The sequence below is a fragment of the Paroedura picta genome, chromosome 4, assembly GCF_049243985.1.
Source record: "Paroedura picta isolate Pp20150507F chromosome 4, Ppicta_v3.0, whole genome shotgun sequence".
Taxonomy (NCBI): Eukaryota; Metazoa; Chordata; class Lepidosauria; order Squamata; family Gekkonidae; genus Paroedura; species Paroedura picta.
Window position 1 is genome coordinate 102,216,427 of NC_135372.1, and position 26,585 is coordinate 102,243,011.

Consider the following 26,585-nt stretch of genomic DNA (forward strand, 5'->3'; position numbering starts at 1 on the left):
GGGGACCTGAGAGGTGAAATGATTATGGTTCTCTGGAAATTTTTAGAAAGAGAAGGGTAGTGAGGACAACCTAACCTACTTGTAACTCTGAACCTGAGAAAGAAAGAAGCTGTAGATGTAGAGTATGGTAGGCATTCTGTGTAAGTAGAGAAGCGATGCCACAACCTCATTATGCACGGGGGTTTTAGCGCACATTCGGGGTGGAATGGCGGCGACTAAAATCACGGATAACGCACGGAGCCGGCTGCAACCGGCTGCAGCTTCGGTGCATGCCGCCGAAAAAGCCGCGTCAGTGAAACGCGGAAGAAAGCGCAGCTTCCGGGTGAGCGGGGCGCAACCAGAAGCGGCGCCCGGATCGGCGCGTGCATAATCGGTTACTCTGGGTTTTGCCGCCGTCGCGCCCCGCCCCGTGTATAACCGGTATGCGTCGCGTCTTCCCCCTCCGCGTTTTCCATGTGACCCGAAATCGCCGTTTCGGCAGCCGTGCATAATGGGCCTTAGCATTTTGCCTGTTTTTTTCATTTAACCAGTGCCACTAAGGAAAAGCATTGCGGAAATAAATTATGCATTTTATGTTCTACAATCAATTACCACTTTTGAGTACCAGTCAACTCTGCCTCTTCTTTCGTTTTCTGTGGATAATTTGAACCAAGAACTTACTGACTGGAAGCCAGTTATAAAATGATATTACAGCGTATTTACATCTGCAACAAGTGGTTTTTATTTATCTTTGTAAGTGTTTTTTTAAATGCAGTTTAAAATGGTTTTCTATTTCTTTATAATGTGTTCACTTGAGGAACATTGAAAAAAATTCTTAAAATAATTTTCTCAGTTGATTCGTGGAAGGCAGTGCAAGATTTGAGCACAGAGGGCTTTTGAGCTGAAAATCTGCCTATGCTATTCCTGAGCCCCCTTTAACGCCCCCGCCCCCACCCCCACCCCCACCCCCACCCCCACCCCCACCCCCACCCCCACCCCCACCCCGTCGGCCTTGGCTAGCGGTCCAGCTGGCGATAAAGGGCGCTGGCCAGGGACTGGTTAAGTGTAATAAACTTTTGCCACGGACCTTGAGCAAGTCATTTTCCAGACCTGCCATTCCCCATCCGTAAAATGGTCCAAAAATGTATAACATGGAGAGAACTGATTTTTTGCAAGCGATCTGCATCCGTTCTTCACGCGCCGAACATTTCCTGCTTTCCGACTGTGACACAGCGGTACTCCGGGACTGTCTGCAATGGGGGGATGAGTCGTAAGAGGCGGCTAGCACGGCTTCAAGGCAAGAGACCAGCAATAGTGTGCAACGGGGCGGGGGACGCAGCTCATTCACCCGGGGCCCTTCCCTTCGCTTCACTCCGCCTCGGGGCTCCACCCAAGGACCGGGGGGGGGGGAGGTGTGGGACACGGGACAGGTTAAGCCTACAAGGAAGGGAAACTCCTCCTCAGGCGGCGGAGTTAAATGTTTTTCGATTTCGCCACTAGCGTCACAGAAATAAAAACCGTCAAGAATAAAGCAATTGACGAGGGAGGGGAGAGCCGGAGAGGAGCCCGGTTGAGCGGCGCCTGGCGGGAGAACAGAGAATGGGGCCGTGTACCTTTAAGAGAAGACGAACAAGCAGGAAGTCGCTCCGAGGCCCTAAGAAGTTTCCCAACTCTTTATTCATCACTCGCTTGCACTTTGGATGAGGATTGTCCAGAAGCCGGGGAGGAATTAAGCCGGGACCGAGAGAGCCGCCGCACTACAGGTGGGTCCCTTTATGTCGATACCTGTGAAGGCTCTTGCATTGGGAAGGGATGCCTGGGGCAATTGTGCAAGGCGAGCTGGGAGCTGGCACGCTTTCCTCCCCTTGGTTATAGAGCACAGCTATTCCAGTCCTCCCTTCCTACTCTATGATTCTCTGGTTGCCAGTGGTATACTGGATCACGTTCAAGGTTCTGGTTTTGACTCCTGAAGGAGCTGACCCAGTTCCGCAGGACCTGCAAGAAGGAGCTCTTCCACCAGGTGTTTGGTTAAGACCAAGGCATCACCCCAAGGGTCAGACATGACCCGGTGCTTGCACAGGGGGATACCTTTACCTTTAAGGAAGATCTATAAGGGCCCGTCCTGAGGAATGGGGAGAAGGGGAGCTCCTGAGTTTTTAGAGATTAGTGGGTTGAGGGGGTGCCTGGAAGTTGGGGTTCTATTGGTTTTATCATATTTGATTTTATTGTTGTAATCTGCTGCGAGCCAGGTGGTCTGGGAGTGGCGGTGAATAAGTTTAACTAATTAAAAAAGCAGGTCTCCCTAATGAGAGGTGATAGAGGTGATTTTTAAAAATGGAAGCTATGAGTTTAGTGAGTCGGTCACACATACTGATATAATATTATATCAACGTAAGGGTATTCAGTTGCTTATTTAAATAACAAGGTTCCCAATGGTCAGAAGATGAAATGGCTGCTGTAATGAAAATCCAAACTTTCCTGCATGGGCAGTGGCCATCCAGGTTTTGTTCTTATTTTTCCTTAAACCCTGTAACAAAACAAGTTTTGGAAAGATCAGGGAAAGGAACTTACTTTCCAGTAACTTCAGACACATGGCAAATAAACAGTTTGGTTTATGATAGAATTCAAATGGCCCCAGAAACTGCAGCCTGTTGTAAAGGGTCAGTAGCTAGGGAGTCGCACATAGCTGATGCTATTTCAGATCATCTCCTGAATACGAACTGTTTGCTAGTAAGGAATATTCCTGAGTGAAGTAAGGTTTTTATGTATGGCAGAAATGTCACAAAAATGTCACATATCCTCAAGAACGCTTCAAAAGAGCAATGCAGTGTCATATGGCTGAACATATGTAATGATATAGAACAAGTCAGTGCCAAGTTTAACTGTGTCACTAGGTCTGCATAAACTTATCTTGAAGATACTTTAGATAAGATTATTTGCCTACTCATCAGTAATATGTGTATCTTAAGGCTTTTAAAAGAGAGAGATAGAGAGAGAAATACCTCTAGACTTTGTTGGTTATGAGAGAAAACTAGTTAGTTGCAGAAACTCTAGGCATTGCATTTCTCTTTTGCAGGAAACAAAGCATTTCCTCTTTGACTGTTTTGCAATGCTTTTGCTTTCTGTCCTTGCAAAATGGAGATGCTTCTACTATAGGCCACAAACGATAGTACTTGGCAGTGTTTACTTATTAGCCCAGAAGATAGTTTGTGTCCGACCTCACACAGGCTTCAATTATTTATTTAGGTAGTTATGTACATCTTTGATGAGCTTCTTGTGGCACAGGGTGGTAAGGCAGCCAACATGCTGTCTGAAGCTCTGACCATGAGGCTGGGAGTTCGATCCCAGCAGCCGGCTCAAGGTTGACTCAGCCTTCCATCCTTCCAAGGTCGGTAAAAGGAGTACCTAGCTTGCTGGGGGGTAAATGGTAATGACTGGGGAAGGCACTGGCAAACTACCCCGTATTGAGTCTGCCATGAAAACGCTAGAGGGCATCACCCCATGGGTCAGACATGACTTGGTGCTTGCACGGGGGATACCATTACCTTTAGGGGCAGCCCAAGATTTTAGTGAAATTGTTGTTAATCGGCTGGCCTCAAACATAGGCTCGGTGGAAGAGCTCTGTGTTGCGGGCTGGCAGAACTCAGCTCCAACAGGTCCCTGATTTCTCCTGGGAGCTCATTCTACCTGGTGAGCTCATTCTGGTCAAAGCCAGACAGATTTCCTTTGGGCCAGGGATCCTCAGCTCATTAGTATTGTCCAGTCAAAGAGTCCTTTGTGGAACATATTCAGAGAGATGGTCCCTGAATATTTACTCTCATCAGGAAGTGAATGATCCTTTAGGAATGAGCTCTGAAGCCTTGGCTTTCCAGGTGTTTTACTGAGCAAGAACTCTAAAAGAGGACCTGCAGTCAAGGTGTAGTAGCCAGAAGAGAAGAGTAGTTGATGCCTATGTTATGTTGAAATTCCTCCAGTCCCAGTATTGGGAATCTGGGTATTATGGATTGTAAGCAGATGTATTTTTTGGAAACTCTAATATGAGTGCCTGGGAAATGCAGGAGTATGGAGGGATTACCCTCAGTTTAAGTAACAGAGATACTTGACTCTGAGCTGTGGTATTCATTAACAAAAACCAAATTACCTGAGTTGATTGAGAGCCTTTCCAAGCTAGACTCCAGGAATGGACTTATCTCATTGCCACCATGTGGCGTTTGCTTCCAGCTTCCATTTGTCTTGCAGGTGATAGGCTGACTACCCACTCAGGGGCCATGAAAAGTACACCGAACTATCTCTGGGAAACAGAGGATGTGCTGGGCCAAGGTGCCACTGCCAGCGTGTACAAAGCCCGCAACAAGGTAAGGAGATACTTCCTAACTGGGATGCCCTGGAAGTGACTTGGTTATGTTTTGGCAGCAGCGTTTCTGTCCAAAAAGAAGGAAAACAAAAGAATTACAAATACAATCACAGATAAAATGGGACAGTGTGATAAAACAGATCTCACAATAGAAAAATTGAAATGCAAAGGCCACACCACCTTTCTAAATTATTTGAATATAAAGGTGACATGGAGTTACATCACAGCTTCCCTTAATGAATCATATAAAAGATCCAGGTGATTATTAAGGGGAGATTTGAGGGCCAAAAGTTTAGCCCACCTCAGAAATGACAGTCACATAAAGAGGAATGGGAACTGAGATGCCTGGGGGGGGGGGGGGTGAGAAGCCAGGCTTGTTTCTGTAATGTGCAGGGCTGTTACTTTGAACTGCCAAAGTAATACTTCCAGCAAAACTGTAATATTTCTGAAGGGATTTCTCTTCTATTCACGAGATTAAACTAAATTTTATTTGTGAATCAATAAGAAAGAGTTGGTTCTTGGATGCTTTGGGCTGATCCTGTGTTGAGCAGGGGGTTGGACTAGATGGCCTGTATGGCCCCTTCCAACTCTATGATTCTATGATTTCTTATATGCCGCTTTTCTCTACCTGAAGGAGTCTCAAAGCAGCTTACATTCGCCTTCCCTTTCCTCTCCCCACAACAGACACCCTCTGAGGTTGGTGAGGCTGAGAGAGCCCTGATATTACTGCTTGGTCAGAACAGTACTATCAGGACTGTGACTAGCCCAAGGTCACCTAGATGGCTGCATGTGGGGAGTGCAGAATCAAACCAGGCTTGCCAGATTAGAAGTCTGCACTCCTAACCACTACAACAAGATCTCTGAAAGTTTTTTTTAAAGCTAGTTAGTATTTATCCCTTTCTTCAGTGCTTCTTCAATTATTTAAATCTGCTCTTTAAAGCCACACTTTGTTCTCTGGTGGTCTGCGCCCTTCAAAGCAGTCATGGAGGACTGATTATTGCCTTTTAAAGGACCCATGGGAGATTTGTCACATTTGGTCTAGTATGACAATCAGATCCGGGCTGGTTGATAACACTGCTGGGTTTTTTAACTAAGATAATATGGGTGATTATCTTTGGAGGATATTTCTAATGTGAGAACTATCCATGTGGGCTTACTTTATGCATACAGCTTCCAATATGTACATCTATTTGCAGTACAGCTGTTTCGAGGAATTTCTTTATGGAAGTAGATTTGTGTGAACTGGCGATGACAATTTAAGTTATATCAGTACAGCTTTCTGGGAAGTACTCATTGGTGCAAGTGAAATCATAGCAAGTATTTGGTGAAACATACAATTCAAATGGCTTGTATATGTATGAGTTAAGCCACAAATTGTCTCCTTAGCATGTGTCCATTGTATATGTGGAGATAATTTTCTAAACTTCCTATTTATAATCTTGCAAATTTACCTGCTTGCAACTTGTTCATGTTCTGTGTAAAGCGTTTACATTCTTGCTAATTTCTCTTTCTTGCTCCAGAAATCAGGAGAAGTAGTTGCTGTTAAAGTCTTCAACAATGCCAGTTACCTGAGACCTCAGGAGGTACAGATAAGAGAATTTGAAGTCCTAAGGAAGTTAAACCACCATAACATTGTCAAACTCTTTGCTGTGGAAGAAATTGTGAGTTTGGCGATCACTACAATGCGGAATTGTTGCTATGGTGACATTGGTGGGATAATAGTATTATGATAAACTTTGTATGGACCAATTTGCCCAGAATTTTTGTGCAGTTTGTTTGTGGGCTTTACCAAACACACGTAACATCCTTTCTCTGTAGGCATGTCAATCTCTTCATTCACTTATTCATACAGAATATGCCCCCAGCCATTTGAAGCTATGGAATGCGTAGTGTGTGCGTATGTGTGCGTGTGTGTATGTGTGTAAAGGTAAAGGTAAAGGTATCCCCTGTGCAAGCACCGAGTCATGTCTGACCCTTGGGGTGACGCCCTCTAGCGTTTTCTTGGCAGACTCAATACGGGGTGGTTTGCCAGTGCCTTCCCCAGTCATTACCGTTTACCCCCCAGCAAGCTGGGTACTCATTTTACCAACCTCGGAAGGATGGAAGGCTGAGTCAACCTTGTGTGTATACCCACACATATACTGTATGTTGGCATTAGTGCACTAGTATGCCACAATGTGGCCTGTTTCAGTGCAGCATTTGATCTCTTGCTTACCCCCTTGAACTCCTTAACAAACGCCCGTACTGTTTCCATTCAGAGCATTTTACAAGCATATCTATGGGGTATAACTTACCGCCTATCCTTTGTTTTTAAGTATCTTTGTATTTCATATTTTGATTCTTGAACCATGGGAAGATTAATGAGATTAAAGAGACTCAGAATTGCACATTCAGTAGAATGATCTGGTATAGACTAGGATTGTACCACTTGAAAGAGGAGGCAAGGAACAATATGATTTGAATCTTTTGGCTGTGGAAAGTTAGCATGTGAGAAGAGTATGAGCTTCACTTTCTTTTAGACAGAGATAAATTTGTAATCATTTTACCTTATTCCAAAGTGACACAATCCTAAAAGGGCTGTATCATCTGTTTTTTTGTGTGTGTGTGTGTGAAGCTTGTGTCTAATCATGCTGTCTATTGGGTAATAATTTCTTCCTTCTAAAGGAATGGAGGATTCTGAGTCAGTTTCCATGAGGGAAGTAAAAAAATGCAAATAAGGACAGAAGCTAAATACTTGCCTGCTATGTTCTTTCCCCTGGTCTGAATTTAGTGCTACATTGTTTCTCAAGACTAATGAACACACAGCCCTCTGCATTTGTTACTATGAAAAATGACTGGCAAATAAGTATTTTGATTCCTTGGTTTTGTCATTACACCCAGTCCACAGAGTTGATTGGCAGATCTTCTTGTTCTCCATAATAAGTGGCCATCTGGGCATGATGAAGCTACCAAGCCTGCTTTTTCATGCATTATTTCCTCTTTTTAGCAGTTCCTGTGAACAGGGTGGTTTTGGTCAGGAGGTTTAAAAGACCATGATGTTACCTGTCCTCAAAATGGGACTTAAATCTCTGCTTGTTGAGCTGCGTGCACTCATGGGCACATATTTTGCATCCTTGCAGTGTAGAAATTCTTTAAGGATAAACACTGGTAAATCAACTCTCTTGTTACTACCAGAAGCCCCATAGCCCAGGTTCCAAAAGGCCCATATCTGGGGTGCATGCTGGAATGACCACAAACATGTACTGGTCCCACCATGGCCCTGAGGGAAAGGGTCTAGATTGCCACTAAAATTTGCTTGCAAGCCGGTAGTTCCCCTCTCTTGCTCCTCTTCCATGCTCTTTCCAGTTAGTGTGATTTTAAAAGTGCTTTCAGGGAATTCATGCTGTCTTTCAGTGGTGGCAAAATGAGGTGTCCAAAACAGGGGCCTAGTTTTGTAAATGAGATAATACTGATGGGATTTAACTTTCATCCTCAATCCGAACACAGGAAAGCAGCAAACAGAAAGTGCTGGTAATGGAGTATTGCTCAGGTGGGAGCCTGCTGACCTTGTTAGAAGAGCCAGAAAATGCCTTTGGCTTGTCAGAATCTGAGTTCCTCATAGTGTTACACTGTGTAGGTAAGTTCCAGGGTTACCCCTTTGTCAAAGGTGTTGGCTCTAAGAGTGTGCATATCCCTCCTCCATATCCCTTCTCCAATCAAAATGCATGAAACATGGTCCTCTAAGGGTCAAGTTGTGCTGGGAGTGGCAGCATACAAATATATAATAAATAAAACAATAAATTCCAATGTCTTCTCATACTCCTTCCCCTGATTTCCCTTTCTAGTGTCTGGAATGAATCACCTTCGTGAAAATGGAATTGTTCACAGGGATATCAAACCAGGGAACATCATGCGTCTCATTGGAGAAGACAGGCAGAGTGTTTACAAGCTGACAGATTTTGGAGCTGCCCGTGTGCTGGAAGATGATGAAAAGTTTGTGTCAGTTTATGGGACCGAAGAATATCTTGTGAGTAAAATGCAAAGTGGGCCCTTTTAATTAAGTAAGAGAACTTCTGATGGCAAAATACCTGTGAATCTGATTCATGATTTGGAATTCAGAGATGGTGCAAGGAATTGGTTTTTTTAAATTACTACCTCTCCCCCATGAGGACCTAAAACAACTTGCAACTCCCAGTGAGTTCCCACGGCAGAGTGGGGATGTGACACTGGAGCTCCAAGATCGTACCTCAGTGTTCTAACCATTGTCAGGTTCCTTTGTTTCCAGTAGAAAAGAGAAATTAATTGGAGTGATTTGGAACTGGGGTCATTGTGCATTCTGGTGACCCTTCAGGGAGTTGTAGGAGACTGCTGTGGGTATATAATCTTGAGAAGAGGGAACTTAAGAACATAAGAGAAGCCATGTTGGATCAAGTGAATGGCCCACCTAGTCCAACACTCTGTCACACAGTGACCAAAACCCAGGTGCCATTAGGAGGTCCACCAGCGGGACTGGACCTATTTCTGGTCAGACCCCCTGCTCAAGCCACTGTGACTGATAGGATAGGCTCTGATACCGTGCCTGCCCAGAAGGTAGAATGAGTATGTGTGGACCCTGCTGCTCAAGGACTGGAAGTTCTTGTTTTTCTGTCACCCTCACTCACCTCCGTTTCCCCACCTGTACTACTGTTGCCTTTCCACATTTGGGGTCCAATGCATTTATTTCATTTTAATAAGTATACCCCACTATCAAGCTTTTCCATTAAATTAACTTAATCAAAAACATGTAAATCAAAACAAGAGGTGGGGGTTATTTTTAGGGTTTACTGTGTTTTTATGTTTTTAATTATGATCTGCAAGCCACTTTGAGCTTATAGTATAGACATTTTCACAAATAACAAAGAGATAATGAAAACAGGTATGTCAGAACCCAATTCCAGGTGCCCCATAAGCACTTCTGGAATAGTTTTGTATTATAGCCTCCTTAGACGCCCCCAAGGGTAGATGCATGTTTGTTCCATTCTGGGAAGCAGTTCCATCATAGCAGAGCTGCCATGGAAAAGGTGGGTCTGAGCTGTCACAGGCTATATACTTGACAGTGAAAGGCAGTTAGGAGACTCTGTTGTGAATCAAAAGTGAGCTCGGGCAGGTTTCCCCCAAGTCCTGGTACCACGGATTGCATCCCAGCATACTGCCCCTTAAATAACATGGTTAGTTGGAAGTGAAGCACTTTGTGCTGACGTAGTTGGGTGTGGGGCAGGGGGGAGATACATAGTCAGAAGGTTAGTTAAGCCAGGACCCTGGGCAACCTTGTTTTCTACTGTTCTGCTGCTAGCCCTTTGTTGTGTAGCTTGCCATTCCTAAGGAAACTTCCTTCCAGCATGGCACCTTCTCTCCACACTCTGCCAGTTGTCTCCAACTTGGCAGCATGAGGGCAGGACACTGGTTCTTGCATCTCTATCCATCCTACTTAGACTGGATAAGAATCCTATATCCTTTCTAGAGTGGAGTTTTTTACAATGAAGAACTCATACCAGTTTGCAAAGATAAAGTTGCTCCGTTTGTTATATTGTCAGCATACACAAGCAGATAAATTTTGCTGTGCTATGTGCCTTGGGCACTCTGTTGATCCACTAATAAATTTCCACTAGTTAGCACACAGCAGGCTATCAAATGTACTCTCTAATCCAGGTCTAATATAGAGTCTTCGTACACTTTTCTAGCCCTCAAATTTATCATGCTATAAATTGGAGAGGTGTCATCTGGAAAATTACACAATTCTTCAAACAGCGTGTTTCCAAAAGGAAGGCTGGTGTGATGTAATGGTTAGGGTGTTGAACTAGGAGCTAGGAAACCCAAGTTCAAATCCCCCATCTGCCATAAAGCATGCTGACTGACCTTTCACCAAGCACACACTCTCTCTCTCTCTCTCCACCTGGAATCGTAGAATCATAGAGTTGGAAGGGACCTCCAGGGGCATCTAGTCCAACCCCCTGCTGAATGCACTATCTCACTTGATTGTTGTGAAGGTAAAAGGGGGAGGGGAGAATAGTGAACAACACTCTGAGCTTCTTGGAGGAAAAGCAGGACAGACATGTACTAAATAAATAAATATCAAAGTGCAATATTTTTTTTACTGACAGCACCCTGATATATATAAGCGAGCTGTGCTGAAGAAGCCCCAGCAGAGGGCTTACGGGGCAACGGTAGATCTGTGGAGTATTGGGGTGACCTTTTACCATGCAGCCACAGGCAGCCTCCCATTTATCCCTTTTGGAGGACCTCGCAAGAACAAGGAAATCATGTATGTATGTTGCATGGTATTTTTAGCTGTCAACTTCATCTCCTCGGTGTCCACTAAATCCTCTCTGCCCTTCTAAAAAACAGAAACCCAGTAAATGCGGCTTATATCTTTGGAAGAAAAGGAATCCTTTTTTTGCTGACATGCAAAGCTGGAATGTCTCTTCCTTTCTATAGGTACAAAATAACTACTGAGAAGCCCGCTGGAGCTATTGCAGGCATCCAACAACAGGAGAATGGGACCATTGACTGGACTTATGAGCTACCGATTACGTGCAAACTTTCTCTGTGAGTAGAGAGGGAACTGAAAAGCAGTAACTGTGGAGGCTTCCGAGGTCCCTTGCTGTGCAGCAGAATCTTTTCCGTGTCACTTACAAGTACATGCACATGTACATCTATATACTCCCCTATATACTCCGCACTCACTAAATTCACATGGGGCTAATCTTTCTGTCTGAGTCGTACATGGAAGCCCTGATAACTTTTCTCATGCAGGTGTGTATGCAGGTGCATGCTCCTGTGCTTGTGTGGTTTGTTATTAGAAGGTAATGCAACTTGGACCTTAAGAGTTGCAAAGTATCAGGCCAAGGATCATCCAATTCCACATCTTGTTTCATAGTAGCTAGCTGGATGTTTCCGGGAAGCAGGGCATGAAGTCAGAGGCCCTCCCCATTTTCCCACCAGCAGCTGATATTCCAGGGTAGTCTGCCTCTGAAGTGGAAAGCTCCTGTTTAATTCTTATGCGTAATAGTTATAAAGTTCTACTGTGACTTTGTCTAGTCCCTTTTATAGCCATTGCTAATGGCCTTTATGGAACCATAGACCATGTAGTTTAACCCTGTACTCAGTGCAAGATCAGCTTAAAGCATCCATAAATTGGAAGAAGAAGAGTTGGTTCTTATATGCCACTTTTCTCTACCCGAAGGAGTCTCAAAGCGGCTTACAGTTGCCTTCCCTTTCCTCTCCCCACAACAGACACCCTGTGAGGTAGGTGAGGCTGCAACAGCCCTGATATCACTGCTGGGTCAGAACAGTTTTATCAGTGCCCTGGCGAGCCCAAGGTCACCCAGCTGGCTGCATGTGGGGGAGTGCAGAATCGAACCCGGCATGCCAGATTAGAAGTCCGAACTCCTAACAACTACGCCAAACTGACTCAGTATCTGCCCAGCTGCTGCTTGAAGACTGCCAGTGAGGGGGAGCTCACCACCTCCTTAAGCAGCTGATTCCACTGCTAAACAACTCAGACTATGCAATTTTTTCCCTTAATATCTAGCTGGTACCATTCTACACATAGTTTAAAGCCATTGCTGCAGGTCCCATCCTCTGTGGTCAACAGGAACCACTCCCTGCCTCCCTCCAAATAATACATTTCAAATATTTAAAGAGAGTAATCATGTCCCCTCTCAATCTCCTCTTCTCCAGGCCAAACACTGTCAACTCCCTCAGCCTTTCCTCATAAGGCTTAGTCCCCAGGCCCCGGATCATCCTCGTCACTCAATTCTGCACCATCTCAATTTTTTCCATGCCCTTTTTGAAGGGAGGCCTCCAGATCTGCACACAATACTCCAGGTGCAATCTGACCTACAGCGGGACTATGACATCTTGCGACTTTGATGTGATGTCTGTGTTGATACTGCCCAAGATTGCCTTCACTTTTTTACTGTCCCATCACACTGTCTGCTTATATTTAGCTTAGAGTCCAAATTGGTGTCCTTTGCAAATTTAATGAGTAGTTTCTACACTCCCTCATGCAGATCATTGACAAAAATGTTGAAAAGTACTGGACCCAGTACCAAGCCCTGTGGTACCCCACTGCTCACCTCCCTCCAATCCAATGAAACACCACTTACAACTACTCTTTGGGTGTGATTTTCTAACCAGTTCCCTATCCACCTGACCATCCAAAAATCCAGTCTGCAGTCCTTCAGTTTACCCATCAGAACATCATAGGGAATGTTCTAAAAACTCATCACTTGGTCAAAGAAGGAAACCAGGTTGGTCCGGCAGGACCCATTGGAGGTAAATTCATGCTAACTTCTCTGGATCAACAAATTGCCCTTTTGATGTTTGCAGATCACCCCCTTTAAAGTCTGCTCCATTATCTTCCCAACAACTGAGGCCAGACTCAATGGCCTGTAGTTTCCCAACACATCTCTCCCCCCTTTTTTGATTATTGGGATAACATTTGGCCTCCAGTCTTCTGGCATATCTTCAGTCCTTCTAGAAGTCCTGAAGATGATGAACAGAGCTTCAGGAAGCTCACCAGAAAGTTCTTTGAGCATTCTTGGGTGCACACCATCCAGCCCAGGGAATCTGTGAACTCATCCAGTGCAACCAGGTGCCTCTTGACAACCTCTTTTCATGTCAATCCAATACCCAGAAACTATGTTGGCTACTACCATCCCTAGATGTGTCCGTATTCTTTCAGGAGAAAGGGGAGACAAAATCAGTACTGAGCCTTTCTGCTTTCTCTGTCCAAGTCTCTCCAACTTCATCCAACATTGATTCCTTTGGGTAGTGAAAAGTTCTTCATCTAACACATAAATAATACATGGCATTCCCTAAGCTATTCCCTATTGCTTCAGTTCCTTTATGTTTGCTCCTCACATATCTAAAGAAGATTTTCTTGTTATAAGACTCGGATAACTCTTTGCTTTGATCTCTCTGATGAGTGACCTACAGTGCCTACTGGACTGCAGATCATCTTCTTTAGAGGTCTGTCCTCTTCCCTCCACCTCCATTTCTTGAACATTTCCTTTCTTTTTCTGTAGCACCTTCTGAAGTTCTCTGTTCATCCAGATAGGCTTCTTGGATCCCTTACCGTGTTTCCGTCTTGCTGGAATAGTCAGCAATGTTGTTGTTAGGTGCGAAGTCGTGTCCGACCCATCGCGACCCCATGGACAATGATCCTCCAGGCCTTCCTGTCCTCTACCATTCTTCAGAGTCCATTTAAGTTTGCACCTACTGCCTCAGTTACTCCATACACCCACCTCATTCTCTGTTGTCCCCTTCTTCTTTTGTCCTTAATCGAGCCCAGCATTAGCCTCTTCTCCAGGGAGTCTTTCCTTCTCATGAGGTGGCCAAAGTATTTGAGTTTCATCTTCCGGATCTGGCCTTCTAAGGAGCAGGCAGGGCTGATCTCCTCTAGGACTGCCCAGTTTGTTTGCCTTGCAGTCCAAGGGACTCGCAAGAGTCTTCTCCAGCAACAGAGTTCAAAAGCCTCAATTCTTTGACGCTCTGCCTTCCTTATGGTCCAACTTTCACAGCCATACATTGCAACTGGGAATACCATAGCCTTGACTAAACGCACTTTTGTTGGCAGGGTGATATCTCTGCTTTTTAGGATGCTGTCTAGATTTGCCATAGCTTTCCTCCCCAGGAGCAAGCGTCTTTTAATTTCTTTGCTGCAGTCCCCATCTGCAGTAATCATGGAGCCCAGGAAAATAAAATCTGTCACTATCTCCATTTCTTCCCCATCTATTTGCCAGGAATATTTGCCAGGAATAGCTCTTGATTAAGGGGAGCTCACCCATCACTTGCTCCTTTCTCTTCCTGCATTCTGGTCCATTGATTGATTCTTATCATGTGTCTGAGTTTATTAAAGTTTGCCCTAAGGAAGTCTAACATACACATCTGACTACAAACATCCTTGCCTCCATCTCAAAAGGAATTCTAGGAGAATAGGGCCACTCCCCCCCAGAGTCCCCACCTCCTTCAGCCAACTCTTCCCTGTTAGTCAGTATTAAGTCAATTATGGCTGAGCCTCTCATAGATTCTTCCACCATTTGAGAAATGAAATTGTCAGCTTGGCAGGTCAGAAAGTTGCATGACTTTGGATGCTTAGCAGTTTGTTTCCCAGCACACATCAGGTAAATTGAAATCACCCATCAGTCACCCATAATTACAAGGTCCTGATGCCTGGATATCAGGCTGATCAAGGAGGACAGTATCCACATCCTCACCCTGGTCAGGTGAACTGTAGCATATGCCAACCATTATTCCCTTGGTTTTCCCTCCCTTATCTTCTCCTTGATTCATCGTGTGGCAGGGAATGCCATATATTATTTGTCTGTTAGATGAAGAACTTTTCTACCCAAAGGAATCTCAAAACAACTTACAATTGCCTAACCTTCCTCTCCCCACAACAGGCACCCTGTGAGGTAAGTTGGGCTGACAGAACATCTCTACGAGAATAGCTGTGAGAAAACTGTGACTAGCCCAAGGTCACCTACCTGGCTGCATGTGGAGGAGAGGGGAATCAAACCTTGTTCTCCAGATTAGAGTCTGCCACTCTTAACCACTACACCATGCTGGCCCTCTTGTTGCCATTGCTCCAGGCATTTTTCTCCCAGGATATTCTGGTACTAAGAGATGTGCTGGGGATAAAAAGCCTTTCAGAAATGAACCAAAGTTTTAGAAAGTTTATTTTATTCACCACATTATGATGTTCAAATTAGACCCTGTCCTGCCATAAGGGGTAGTCCCAAGAGCAACAATTTCAGCTTCTGTTATCACATTGAATGTGCTTATTTTCTCTCATATCTGCTTCTTTTCCCACAAGACTCTTCTTTCTTTTTCTTTCTCTGTGTCTCTCATTGATTGTTTGCCCTATTTTCTCCTCTGTTCATAATTTTTTTGAATGGGGTCTAAACCTCTGCTGCAGAAGTTATCCTGTCTTAACTTTTTTTTCCTGCTAATCTTTGGGATTTTTGTTTAATTTGATGGACTTGAGAAAAATGTGACTAGATGTGACTTTGTGACTAGATCCTCTGCTGAACATTTGCATGGCTGACTGGCATGGGATTGCCAGAGCTGTGTGGATGCTACTTCCCTCCCTCCCCTGCTGGCACTGGTGTGGCTAGTACATGTGTGAACCTGATGACCTCTCGGGATCCCATTCTCCAAATACGGCTGAGGAGATGTGGAATCCAGCTGTATGAACCAGCTGCCATGCGACATCTGTAATGCATAAACTTAGTTTGGGCTGTGCAGAAGCATTGCTTTCCACTGGGTGGGCATGCAGAGGAATAATACTTAGCTCTTTCTTCTATGCTCCCTACAGTGGACTGAAAAGGCTACTTGTCCCCATCCTGGCAAACATTTTGGAGGTTGATCAAGAGCAGTGCTGGGGCTTTGACCAGTTTTTTGCAGAAGCCAATGACATCCTACACCGGAGAGTAATCCACATCTTCTGCTTGCCGCAAGCTGTCATGCACTGGGTTTACATCCACTCCTATAACACGTAAGGATCAGAATAAATGCATATATGTATGTATGTATTTTGTGTGTGTGTGTATAAAATAAGCTCCATCCAGTTTGAAAACTGTTTTACAAGCAACTGCAGATTATTCCCTCTGTTCATTTAAAATAGCATTCAGCCTTATCCCCAAACAGCTTCTGGGATGAGAAAGTTTTGAATAACTTGTATAAGGTGAGCACAGGAGATCTGGCACCCCAAGAAGGAAGAATCTCACTCTGGTCCATAATTCCTACTTCTTTGTGTTCTTCAGAGCCACCATATTTCTAGAAGAAGTCTTTCGGGAAGCAAATATAGCTGCCCACCACCAGGAGTACTTCTTTGAGGGACACCCATATGCGTTGGAGCCCAGTCTTCAGGCTCATAACTTCCCCAGGACCACAGAAAACTGCCCTCTGATCATGCTGAGCACAGAACTGGAAGATCCAGTGGTGCTGAGGTACAGGGATCGTGAGTATAGTTACCTTGTCATGTCTTGCTCTTCTCTTGCCATTTATACATTCCTGTCAAATGTGCTTACAGCTGTGCTTTCATAATTAGGTCATTCCCCATTGGTCAAAACCAAAAACAGTCCCATGAGTATACCAGTGGCAATGTGATGTAGAAAATAGGGTTACCTGCAGCTTGTGTTACGCAGTCCCACCAACTGGAACAAATTACCAGCGAAGGATAGATTAATAGTTACTGTGTGGTTTGTCATATAGTTAATTAATTAATTAAACTTCTAGACCGCCACTCTCGGACCAGCCAGCTCGTGGCGGTTTACATTAAAACATAAACTATTAAAATACAATCCCCTATATAATAGATGGCAGCAACAATATCCATCCCCTGACCCCTCAGCGCTTTGACCCTTCTGTTCCCAGTTGGGATGTTCCAATTGATGTCCCCAGGCGATGTTGTTCCAGGGAGGAGGGGGGGAGAGCCAGTTTCAACTTTCCTCTGAATCAATCCGTTTAAGGCCAAGTTGCTGAAAGCATTACAATCCTAAATAGATTCAGGTGGGTAGCCATGTTGGTTTGAAGCAGCAGAACAAACTTTAGGTCCAGTGGCACCTTTAAGACCAACAAAGTTTTATTTTATTCTGGGTGTTTTATTCATTTATCCTATGGTATGAGTAGCACAGCTAGGAGTCCTGAGGGTTATCTGGCATCCAGGCAAGGGATGTTTGGGATTAGTTTGCCATTGGTCTGCTCATGACCCTTTGTGTTCCTTGGAGGAACTACCACCCAGATCCTTGAAGGTCTCCCATCCTAATACTGGTCAGGGTTGGCCCTGCTTAGCTTCCAAGATCGGGATTGCCTGGGCTTTCGTGTGCACACACACATTTGTTGGTCTCAAAGGTGCCCTTGCGCTCAAAGTTTGTTCTAATCCCCCTTCTGCTCGGGGATAAGAGCATAACTCTGTTTAGGACTGCACTGTGTATCTGTTATATGGCAATATTGTAAAAAGTGGTAATGTATAAAATCTCTCTGAGTATTTGCATGGAAAGTGGTTGCCATGATCATGGAGTAAATGTGCTGTCAAGTTTCAGTGATCTAACAATGGCCACAAAGCCATGGGATTTTAAGGGCAAGTGATGAGAAGGTTTGCCATTGCCTGCCTCTGTATAGCAACCCCAGTCTTTCTTGGAGGCCTCCCATCCAAGTACTAATCAGGGCTGGTCTAGCTTAATTTCTGAGTTCCAGTGACACTGGGCTATTCAGCTTGGTGTAGTAGTCAAGAGCAGCGGTTTCTAATCTGGAGAGCTGGGTTTGATTCCCACTCCTCCACAAGCAGCCAGCTGTGGGTGACCTTGGGCCAGTCACAGTCCTGTTAGAGCTGTTCTCACAGAGCAGTACTGTCAGAGCTGTCTCAGCCTCACCCACCTCACAGGGTGTCTGTTGTGGGGAGAAGAAGGGAAGGCAACTGTAAACTGCTTTGAGACTCCTTTGGGTAGTGAAAAGTGGGCTATAAAAACCAATTCTTCTTCGTCTACAACTTTGGAAAACATTTCACAGAACAGGGATATATCTGGATTGCTTGTTTTGGACACTAGATGTCATCATTGCTTTGCAGCAGCAGGGGCAACAGCCTTCTCTACTAAGGAAGGACATTTTACCTGTCCTGCTCATTATGGTTGCTTTCACAGTGGTGTCTTGTCCTTGGTTTGAAAGCATGCAAGAAGGCAATGGTTTCATTCAGACATAATGTTAAACTGTGGTTAGTTTGTGAAACTCTGATATGATTAGCGGGCAGTCATTCAAATCCTGTTTGCCCTCCTTTCATGGTTCCTTTGCCTTCATTCTTTCCTCTGTATCGTGTTCATAGACCTGGTCTGCATTGTGGCCATGGTTTCAGCTCCTGGCCTAACTAACTGTAGGTTGTGGCCTGCATCCAGACATTCCCGCTAGCCTTAGTATGTCTATTTAAGGGATGGTTTTGCATTATTTCCGGACCGAGCCACTATTTCTCCTCCTTTCTGGCCACATGTTGAAGGCATTTAATAGCAAAATAGCTGCTTATGCTTTGTATCAAAAATTTGTCATTACTTTCTAAAATGTCCTTGTGCATTTATTTTCAGGAAATCCTCTACATTAACTGATCCTGCCAGGTCTTAGAATCTAAGCAGGGCTGGCCCTAGATGGTATTTGGATGGGAGAACACCAAGGAATCCCAAGAGTAAGGCCCTGGCAAGCCATCCGTGTCATCCCTGCCTTGAAAACACTAAGTAGTTATCGGAAGGCGGCTGCAACTCAACAGCACTTTCCTCGTACACCCTAAATCTGTGAAGCTGGGACTTATTTCAGAATAGTACCCTGTTTTTCTGTCTGTTAGCACTTTGATACTGATGTGAGGTTCTTCTTTATCTCTCATTATTATTATTATTGTTATTGTTATTTTTGCAGCGGCTTCATTGTTCCCAAAGTTTTTCCCACAAGTTGATGTCTTAGCAGATTGCAGTACAGCAAAGGTATAGTTTGGTTTCAGGCTGAAATGGCCGGGAAAGTTTCTGTGCATTGTGTGAGTGTTTGATCCACATCAAACACATTTTTTTTAAGGCTGATGATCAGGAGAGTCAGCAAGCCAAAATACTAACATATGGTTGCATGATGCTGCCTTGTATCAAATCAAACCATTGATTCATGTAGGCCAGTATAACCTGCTGTGATTAGCAGTAGCTTTCCAGGGTCTCAGGCAGAGAAGGATCTTTCCCAAGCTCTGCTGTCTGATGTTCTTTAAGTAGAGACATGTGAATTGTTTGTTTTATCAATGAGCCACAGCCCTTCCCAATCCAGCCATCCAGCTGCTCATGAATTGGTATCTGTAGCCTACCGCACAGTCAATCACATCCCCTTTTTCCTTTATACACCAGGATGTTGTGAGTGCAACTTATTACACCTTGAGGGTAGCATGGTCACTTCTGCAGTGCCAGGAATTGGTTCTCAGAGGCTTATATTGGGTGAGGTAAGTAAAATGCTCCTGTAGTGCAGGGCATATTTTGTTTTTCTGCAAGCAATTAAGATTCCCCTGGCTTGAAATCACATCATTTAATTGCCCTTCATCTTCCAAAACTATCTATAGCAGACACACATAAGTGGCTGTTATATGCTGTCTTTCTGGTGAATGAATGTTCCCCTTGGCTTGCTGGATTCAAGACACTGCTTTCTGAGCTCAGGAATATATTGCTACTGACTGTTGTCTGATGCCTACCCACCCACTCAGCCCCATTTTCCCCCAACTTAAATCTTTAGCTTTTTGCGGGTAGTGAAATTCAGTGTGTGTGGATGACTAGGATAGTTCCATCCTGCCTCCGTCCAGTTTACATGCTCAGCCTCCTCTACTTGGAGCTAAGGCCTTTGTGGACAGATTCCCTTTGTGCACAGATAGTTATCACCTATATACATTCAGGATGTAAGCATTGAACAAATTATTTCTATTTACAGATGTCCAAATTGCATGTAGATATTAGTTTCATTACACAGATAATAGGTGGGTTAAATATTTGGAGGGAGGGCACAACACTATCTCAATTCCTTGCTGTATGTTGAGTTTGAACATTTGCATCTGGCTCTCCCTGGTACTTGGAAGGGTGCCTTTGCTCTGAGGCCAATTCCCTCCTTTTCACCTGTGAGGTCCCAACTTCTTGGTTTATAACCCACAGATGAATAACTATATTCAACAGCAGTCACTTTGAGACTCAGATTTAAAGAGAAATAGGTATGGGAATGCAAAGTTTCTTACTTTAGAAGCACATGGCTATGAAAAATGATCCGAAGCCTAAGTATTTTCCATGTTTGTGCCTTTTTGCAGTGAAATGCTGAGGACAGAATGCCTGCAGATTCTGGAGAAAAGGTACACCATGGCAACGAGACTGACCTGCTTACAGAAACAGGAGATGAAGACCCTATTGCTGTAAGTGCATTCAACAATGCAAACGCATGCTGCTATCCTACAGATATATTAAATGTCCATTGTCTGAGTGTGGGGAAATCCTTGGAGCTGTCAGGAGATTAACACCTTTGGATTACCAACTGCTGGGTTGGAACCCTTTTTGTTTTCTCCAGGACCAAATGAGCATATTCCCTTTGCCATGGGTGTTGTCAGTATTCTGTTTTCATACTTTTTGATTTCCACGTGAAGAGAGACATGGAAAATAGCATTGCTTCATATTCTTGGAAATTATTCATTGATCATTTTAAAGCAAATGTGTTTAAGTGAATAGAAATGTGGACAGAAAAAATATTCAAAGATAGTTGTAGAATCTGGCTTCCCCATGGTCAGAGTTGTGGCTTTTGGCTTGTAACAAGTCTTTGCTAGAGCAGGTTAGTCAAATGTTTGGGCAAGCAAAAGATGGTCAAAAAGAGATGCTTTACAGCAGGGGTAGTCAATCTGGCAGGGGCTCATGGGAATTGTAGTCCATGGACATCTGGAGGACCACAGGTTGACTACCCCTGCTTTACAGCATAGGGTAACTTTAAAAATGTGGTGCTTTGCAATCTGGAATGCAAGATGCAAGGAGACTCTGTATCTCTGGTCTCTCTAGCCTTTATCCTGTTCCTCACAGGGAATAGACAGAGATGTAGAAATCCTAGTATGCCGTTGTCATCATTACCTAAAGATTAGACCTGTCTACTGGCTCTGGGTTGCTGAAAGGGACAGGAAGCAGGTTTTCCTCCTGGTGCAGTGGTGCTTTTAGGATCTGACCGTGTTCTCCTTTAACTTCATTCTCTTCTTCATTTCTTCCTCAGCTTCAGTTAGCTTCCTCCGAACACTTTAGTAATCACAGCCCTCATCCTCTCCTTGGAAGAAGGGCTCTCAGATCAGAAGCCATAATTTCAGGGTAGGGTTAAGGCTGAGCAGCACGGATTGGAAGGCAGCTGCTGCAAGGAGGAGGGAGAAGACTGAATACACCAACAAGAGCAGGATCCCTCCTCTTACTGGACTGCTCAGTGCTCTAGCTCGCTCTTCCTCCAGTTTGGCTCTTACAAGATTACACAGCTGTTAGTAAAATGCTTTGCAACTCTGAAGATATTTCTTGCCAGAGCAGCCTGATTCTCTAGGACAGAATTTTTCAACCAAGGTCTCTTGATGGCCCTGGAAGGGATTCCTGAATGGGTGGAAGCTAATTAAGTGTTATATATTTGTTAAAATGTGTTAAACATTTATTGGGTGATATGACCATATATGGTCATGTTGACCCACCCATCCCCCATCCCCAAATTGCCAGTGATGGGCCTGGAGGGGATGGGAAGGGGAGGGGCACCAGGTAGGCATGGACACCGCTGTGTTTCCCAACTATATTTTGCATGATTGTACCACTTCTGAGGTTTCTTGAAGCATGAGGAATGTTTCAGGGGTTTCTTAACAGTCAAAAAGTTGAGAAAAGCTGCTCAAGGGGGTTGTTCAGCCAGATCTCATTTTAAGATTAGGAGCTGTTTTTCTCTGTGAGTTCAATCCTGAGAGTATGTATCAGTCCATCCCCATCTGCTCCTTGCAGCTAAACTAGATTAGTCTGGGCCCTAGCTTGGCTTGCAATTCACATGTAGGATAGCTCTGAATGAAAAAAAAATCTCTGTTTTCCTTGGAATTGCTTCCCATTTGTCTATTTCTGTGTGATACCCCACTGCGCATCATACTGGAGCTCTCAAGGAGCAGGTTTTCCATCCTAGGAAGCATAGCCTAGGTTTTAATGGATAGTGGAAATATCAAGTGACTCTGCTGTTTATGGGCATTCTATGCCAGCAAGGCCAAGGGAAGACTAGGGGCATCATTTAGTAAAATGGGGCAATAAGCTTTTCTTGTAAAGTGGCATTTGCAGTAGTACAGGAGATATGAATTCTGGCTTCTAAGAATGTAGTCTAGCTACTGTTTCTGCCTGGGATTTCTTATGTTCACTATTATATGGTACAGCAAGATAGTGAAGGAACAGTAATTAAATTCGAGACCCGCCATGCAATTCTGAGCTTTGGATAAATAGGGGGGGGGGGGGGAGAATCTTATTGCTTATTAAAACTTTAAAATCTGTTATGTTGAACATAATCCATATGGTGAACAATCCATAATTATTCAATGGCCTGAATCCACATGGCTCTTCTTATTACTGTTCTGGATATGTTCAGCTGCCAAATTCAGGTATCCATTTATTCTCTTTGTCCCTACGTTTCCATTTCAGTTGCCAAAATCCTAGTTTTGCTTTTCTGCACATAGCTTGGGGATCCAGATTTCTTTCCCCTAAGTACGACTTTGGTTGCAAAATATTTGTTGCTGTTGGGAGAAATTGTGAACTTTTCCACAAGTACATACTTAAAAATTTGCTAAGATATCCATTGTTTCCTGGAGTGCTGTGTGCATCATTACACAAATTAGCTACTTCCAGTGGTATTGCTATACAAATGGCATAGTGTCCCTTTCCACCCCCCAGCAACATCCATGGGTATCTGTAAAAAAATGTCTATGAAAATAGTAAATATCTGTTTCTCTTTTGATAAAGCCAGAGTGGATTAAGCCCATCTGAATTAAAACTGGTTTGCTATTACAGGTATGAATCTGTTGTTGGAGTCTGTGAGGCTCCTGAAGTCAAAGGGTTGGCTGAAATAAAACCAAGACTTCAGTCTGTAAGTTTATTTATTTAGTTAGATTTCCATACTGCTCCTTTCAGCACCAACTCAGAGAGGTTCACAGCATTCAGATATATAAAACATAGCTGCATTAAATGCTTGCAACTCAATTAAAGCCAGTTAAAATTAATCAAAGCCTGCCTTAGCCATGGATTTTGGCTTCTGCCTCCCCTTATCCCATTCAGAGGGTGGGTTCCTTTAGGGAGGGCCCATTTGATGGTTTCATTTTCCATAATTCACTGGCCCCAACCAAAAGCCTGGCAGAGGAGTTAAATTTTTCAGGCCCTTCAAAAGGACCCACAACTCTTCCAGGAGCTCATTCCAGCAGGTGGAAGCCGGGGCTGAAAAAGCCTTGGCCCCGGTTGTGGCCAGACATACTTCTGTTGGGCCGGAGATTACCGGCCAGTTTGTATTGACAAGGCAAAGCACTCTTCAGTGGGTATAGTCAGTTAGGCAGTCCCTCAGGTATGCCAGGCCCAGACCATGGATGGCTTAAAAGTCAATACCAGAATCTTAAACAATCTGGGAACCAGTGCAGTTGCCTAAGAATAGACTGAATATGGGTCCTCCGAGATGTTCTTGGGAGGACCTGAGCTGCTTCGTTATGGACCAGTTTGTTTCCAGAGCAAGGACAGGGCTAGGCCCACAAAGAATGAGTTACAGAAGTCTAACTTGGAGGTGACCATCACATAGATCACTGTGGCTCGGTGTTCTTAAGCCAGGTAGGGTGCTAGTAGCTTAGCCTGGCAAAGATCATAAAATGCCCACTGAGCTGGTCTGGTGACCTGAGCTTCCACAAATAAGGAGGAATCGAGGATCATGCCTAAATTCCTAGTGGATGGTGCAACTGTTAGCTGCACACTGTCTAGGCAAGAGAAGTATGCTTCCTCTTCTGGTCCCTTCCCACCAAGCCACAGGACCTCTTGGAGAGTTGGGTTTCAGATGGCTCTGCTTGATCCAAACCACCAATATGTAATGGAACTTCCCTGCTTCTGCTGTAGGGGCCTGGCCATCTATTGCCCTGTCTCGCATCTTCCATTTCTGGGGAAGGTGGTTGAAAGGGCCACCATGACCCAACTCATAGCATATCTAGATGACCCTTCGGCCTTTGACCCATTCCAGTCTGGCTCCTGACCTGGCCATGGGGTAGAGACAGGCCTCGTCACCCTGACAGATGATTTCAGCACTAGCCACAAATAGGGCAGGGCAGCAGTGCTCGTGATGCTAGATCTCCTACTGCAGTCTCTCCATACCCTCTCTAACACTATCAGTGAGGTTCAGGGCATCTCTAGGAATTATGCTGGGAGAGAGGGAAACTGGTGAAACCCCCTTCCAGTGCCAGCAGAAAACTTTAAACAACGGGTTGTATCCATGGGCTGCAATCATGGTTTGAAGTAATAAGTCACAAGCATCAAAATGCTTTGTGTCTGTATGGTATCAAGTGTTCAGAATGCTTGATATGCCCTTGCTTAGAGCATTTGAAGGCTTGTCTGGATGCCCCTAATGAGTGCATGGCTGTGCTGTGCTGGGAACCTGGAACTTCTGGGCTAACACAGGACTCTTCCAAACTGCTGCTGCATAGGAACTACTGCATAATAACCCTCAGGCCATATAGCATTTTTCCCAGTCGTATGCACTCAAAACAAGTAGTGCTGCAAGGGACTGATTTTTTGCTGTGAGTTCCTATGTCCAGAGCATTCATTGTCTGTGATGACAGAACTAGGCCTATGATGGGTTTTAAGAATTTGCCATTACATCTGCCTTTGGGAATTAGCGGCCTTTTTTACTATCAGCAAACAATGACCAGGTAAAATGAATGTTAACTAGGTGATCCCCCCCCCCAGCTGTAACTATCTCAAATACTGTGTTTACTGCAGAATCAGGTTTTTAAGCATTTAAAACTTTTTGATGTTTTTCCGAAACATAGTTAATGAAAAGACCTGAAAAATAAATTATGGCCTATAGCTGGACCCCAATCTAGACTTTGTTTTTCATGGCTTAGATTGCTGACCATCTTTCCAGATTTTCCCACGGTGTTTCTGAACACCAAGCAATAGTATGGTGTCTTTTATCTGATGTGGAAAAGAGAAGGAGTCAGATGAAAGATGACAGGAGGTACGTAAAACAGAATTGCTAGATTTTAAAGTTTAGTAAAATATATATGTTTTATAAATGAATATATACAGATCCTGAAAACCAGGTGAGTTTTCTATAGTCAAACTCATCAGCTGTAAATATAAGAGTGCAATTATGGGGGGTGGAGGGAAAAGAACTTCTTTCACCATTATTCTGTCCTCTGTCATTAAATAGCAGATGGATGAATCAGTTGAATTGGAAAATTATTTTTGTTCTATCTGCTGCCTTCCCTGTGACACTACTCTGCAGAATTATATCCACCAAGCCTCACAGTTTGATATCCAACCCAATGCCAGGGTCTGAAGTGAGAAGGGGAGGGAAATTGTTTTACTTATCAACAAGTGATATAAAGGTTTATGCAGAAAAAGTTGATGATTCTTTTGTAACAATCTTCCATATGGTTCTTACAGCTGCAATTAATTGGTTTGTATCCTGACTAGCATTTCTGTAGGTACGAGGACTTCAATTCATACAGTATGATTTTATTGCTGTTCCTTATCCCACAGCAGCCCCCAAATGCCCTATGAAAGCCAGAAGCCAAGTCAGTATGGAATCATATTTTTCAAGTAACAAAATATTGTGAGTTGAATTTCAGGGAAGTGTAGTATTTCACACTATGTGCGTGGATACCTGGCAGAAAATTAATAGCAGCCATATTGTTGTGAAAGAAAATCAATTTTTAAATCCCGGAATTAATGAGAGAGATTGTGAGTGTGAGAAGCTTATTCTTTCAGTCCAGGGTTCTCAGGCTGACCCAGTTTCAACCTCTTAATTTTTCTCTTTGACAAAAGTCCTCAGATAGAAATCTGTGTAATTTACATTATAAGAGTGAATAAATATTAGTCATTTTAAGGAAACTTTCATACCCCACAATATCATAAAAGTCAGTTAAATCAGTTTTCAGGAGCCCAGGCAAGATACTGTGGAAAATCTGTGACTGGGTTTTTTGAATGTTGAAAGTGGGCATGGACCTAAATCAAATTGGAGCCATGCATCTGGGTTAACGGAAGTTTCACCCTTTTCTGTATGTAACATTCTTGAATTAAATCTACTGCACAGAGAAATATATGCGTGCATGTATATACACCTCTCTGTTATGAGGCCTGAGGGATAAACAAATTCTAGCAGACCAAGTGTTTCCACATTCCTAGATTTTGGACTTCTATCAAGCAGCAAATCTTCATGGACATGCAGTCAGCTGCAGGCAGGTTATGTGAATTGAAGGTCATGTCAACAATGAAACAACCCTTACTGTAATACACAAAAGAACAGGCTTAGGTCCACATACAATGTTGTGTTAATTTAACAATTGAACCTTCCATATCATTGAGAATCTTTTGTTTTCAGGCTAACTATGCACTTACCTTGGCAGTTGCATATGTGTACTTGATCTTTGGGCATGAAGTAGTTTAAGCAACACTGGCCACATGGCTTCCTTGTACATTCTTGGCTTAAAAATGACTTCCGTATCAGGACAATGTGC

The 26,585-nt window shown here is 43.9% G+C and overlaps 1 protein-coding gene across 2 annotated transcripts in view; it reads left to right on the plus strand.

The window, feature by feature from the left end:
• The first annotated feature begins 1,408 nt into the window (after nt 1-1,408).
• IKBKE (inhibitor of nuclear factor kappa B kinase subunit epsilon) overlaps nt 1,409-26,585 on the plus strand; it is a 41,391-nt gene continuing 16,214 nt past the window's right edge. For both annotated transcript variants that reach the window (XM_077334780.1, XM_077334781.1), the window contains exons 1-14: nt 1,409-1,742; nt 4,219-4,334; nt 5,854-5,994; nt 7,820-7,949; nt 8,158-8,339; nt 10,453-10,613; nt 10,787-10,897; nt 15,672-15,851; nt 16,120-16,316; nt 18,755-18,819; nt 19,222-19,313; nt 20,160-20,261; nt 22,888-22,963; nt 24,969-25,081. In XM_077334780.1, coding sequence (XP_077190895.1) covers nt 1,457-1,742; nt 4,219-4,334; nt 5,854-5,994; nt 7,820-7,949; nt 8,158-8,339; nt 10,453-10,613; nt 10,787-10,897; nt 15,672-15,851; nt 16,120-16,316; nt 18,755-18,819; nt 19,222-19,313; nt 20,160-20,261; nt 22,888-22,963; nt 24,969-25,081 — 1,952 coding nt within the window. In that variant the 5' untranslated portion in view covers nt 1,409-1,456. The remainder of the gene's footprint in view (nt 1,743-4,218; nt 4,335-5,853; nt 5,995-7,819; nt 7,950-8,157; nt 8,340-10,452; nt 10,614-10,786; nt 10,898-15,671; nt 15,852-16,119; nt 16,317-18,754; nt 18,820-19,221; nt 19,314-20,159; nt 20,262-22,887; nt 22,964-24,968; nt 25,082-26,585) is intronic.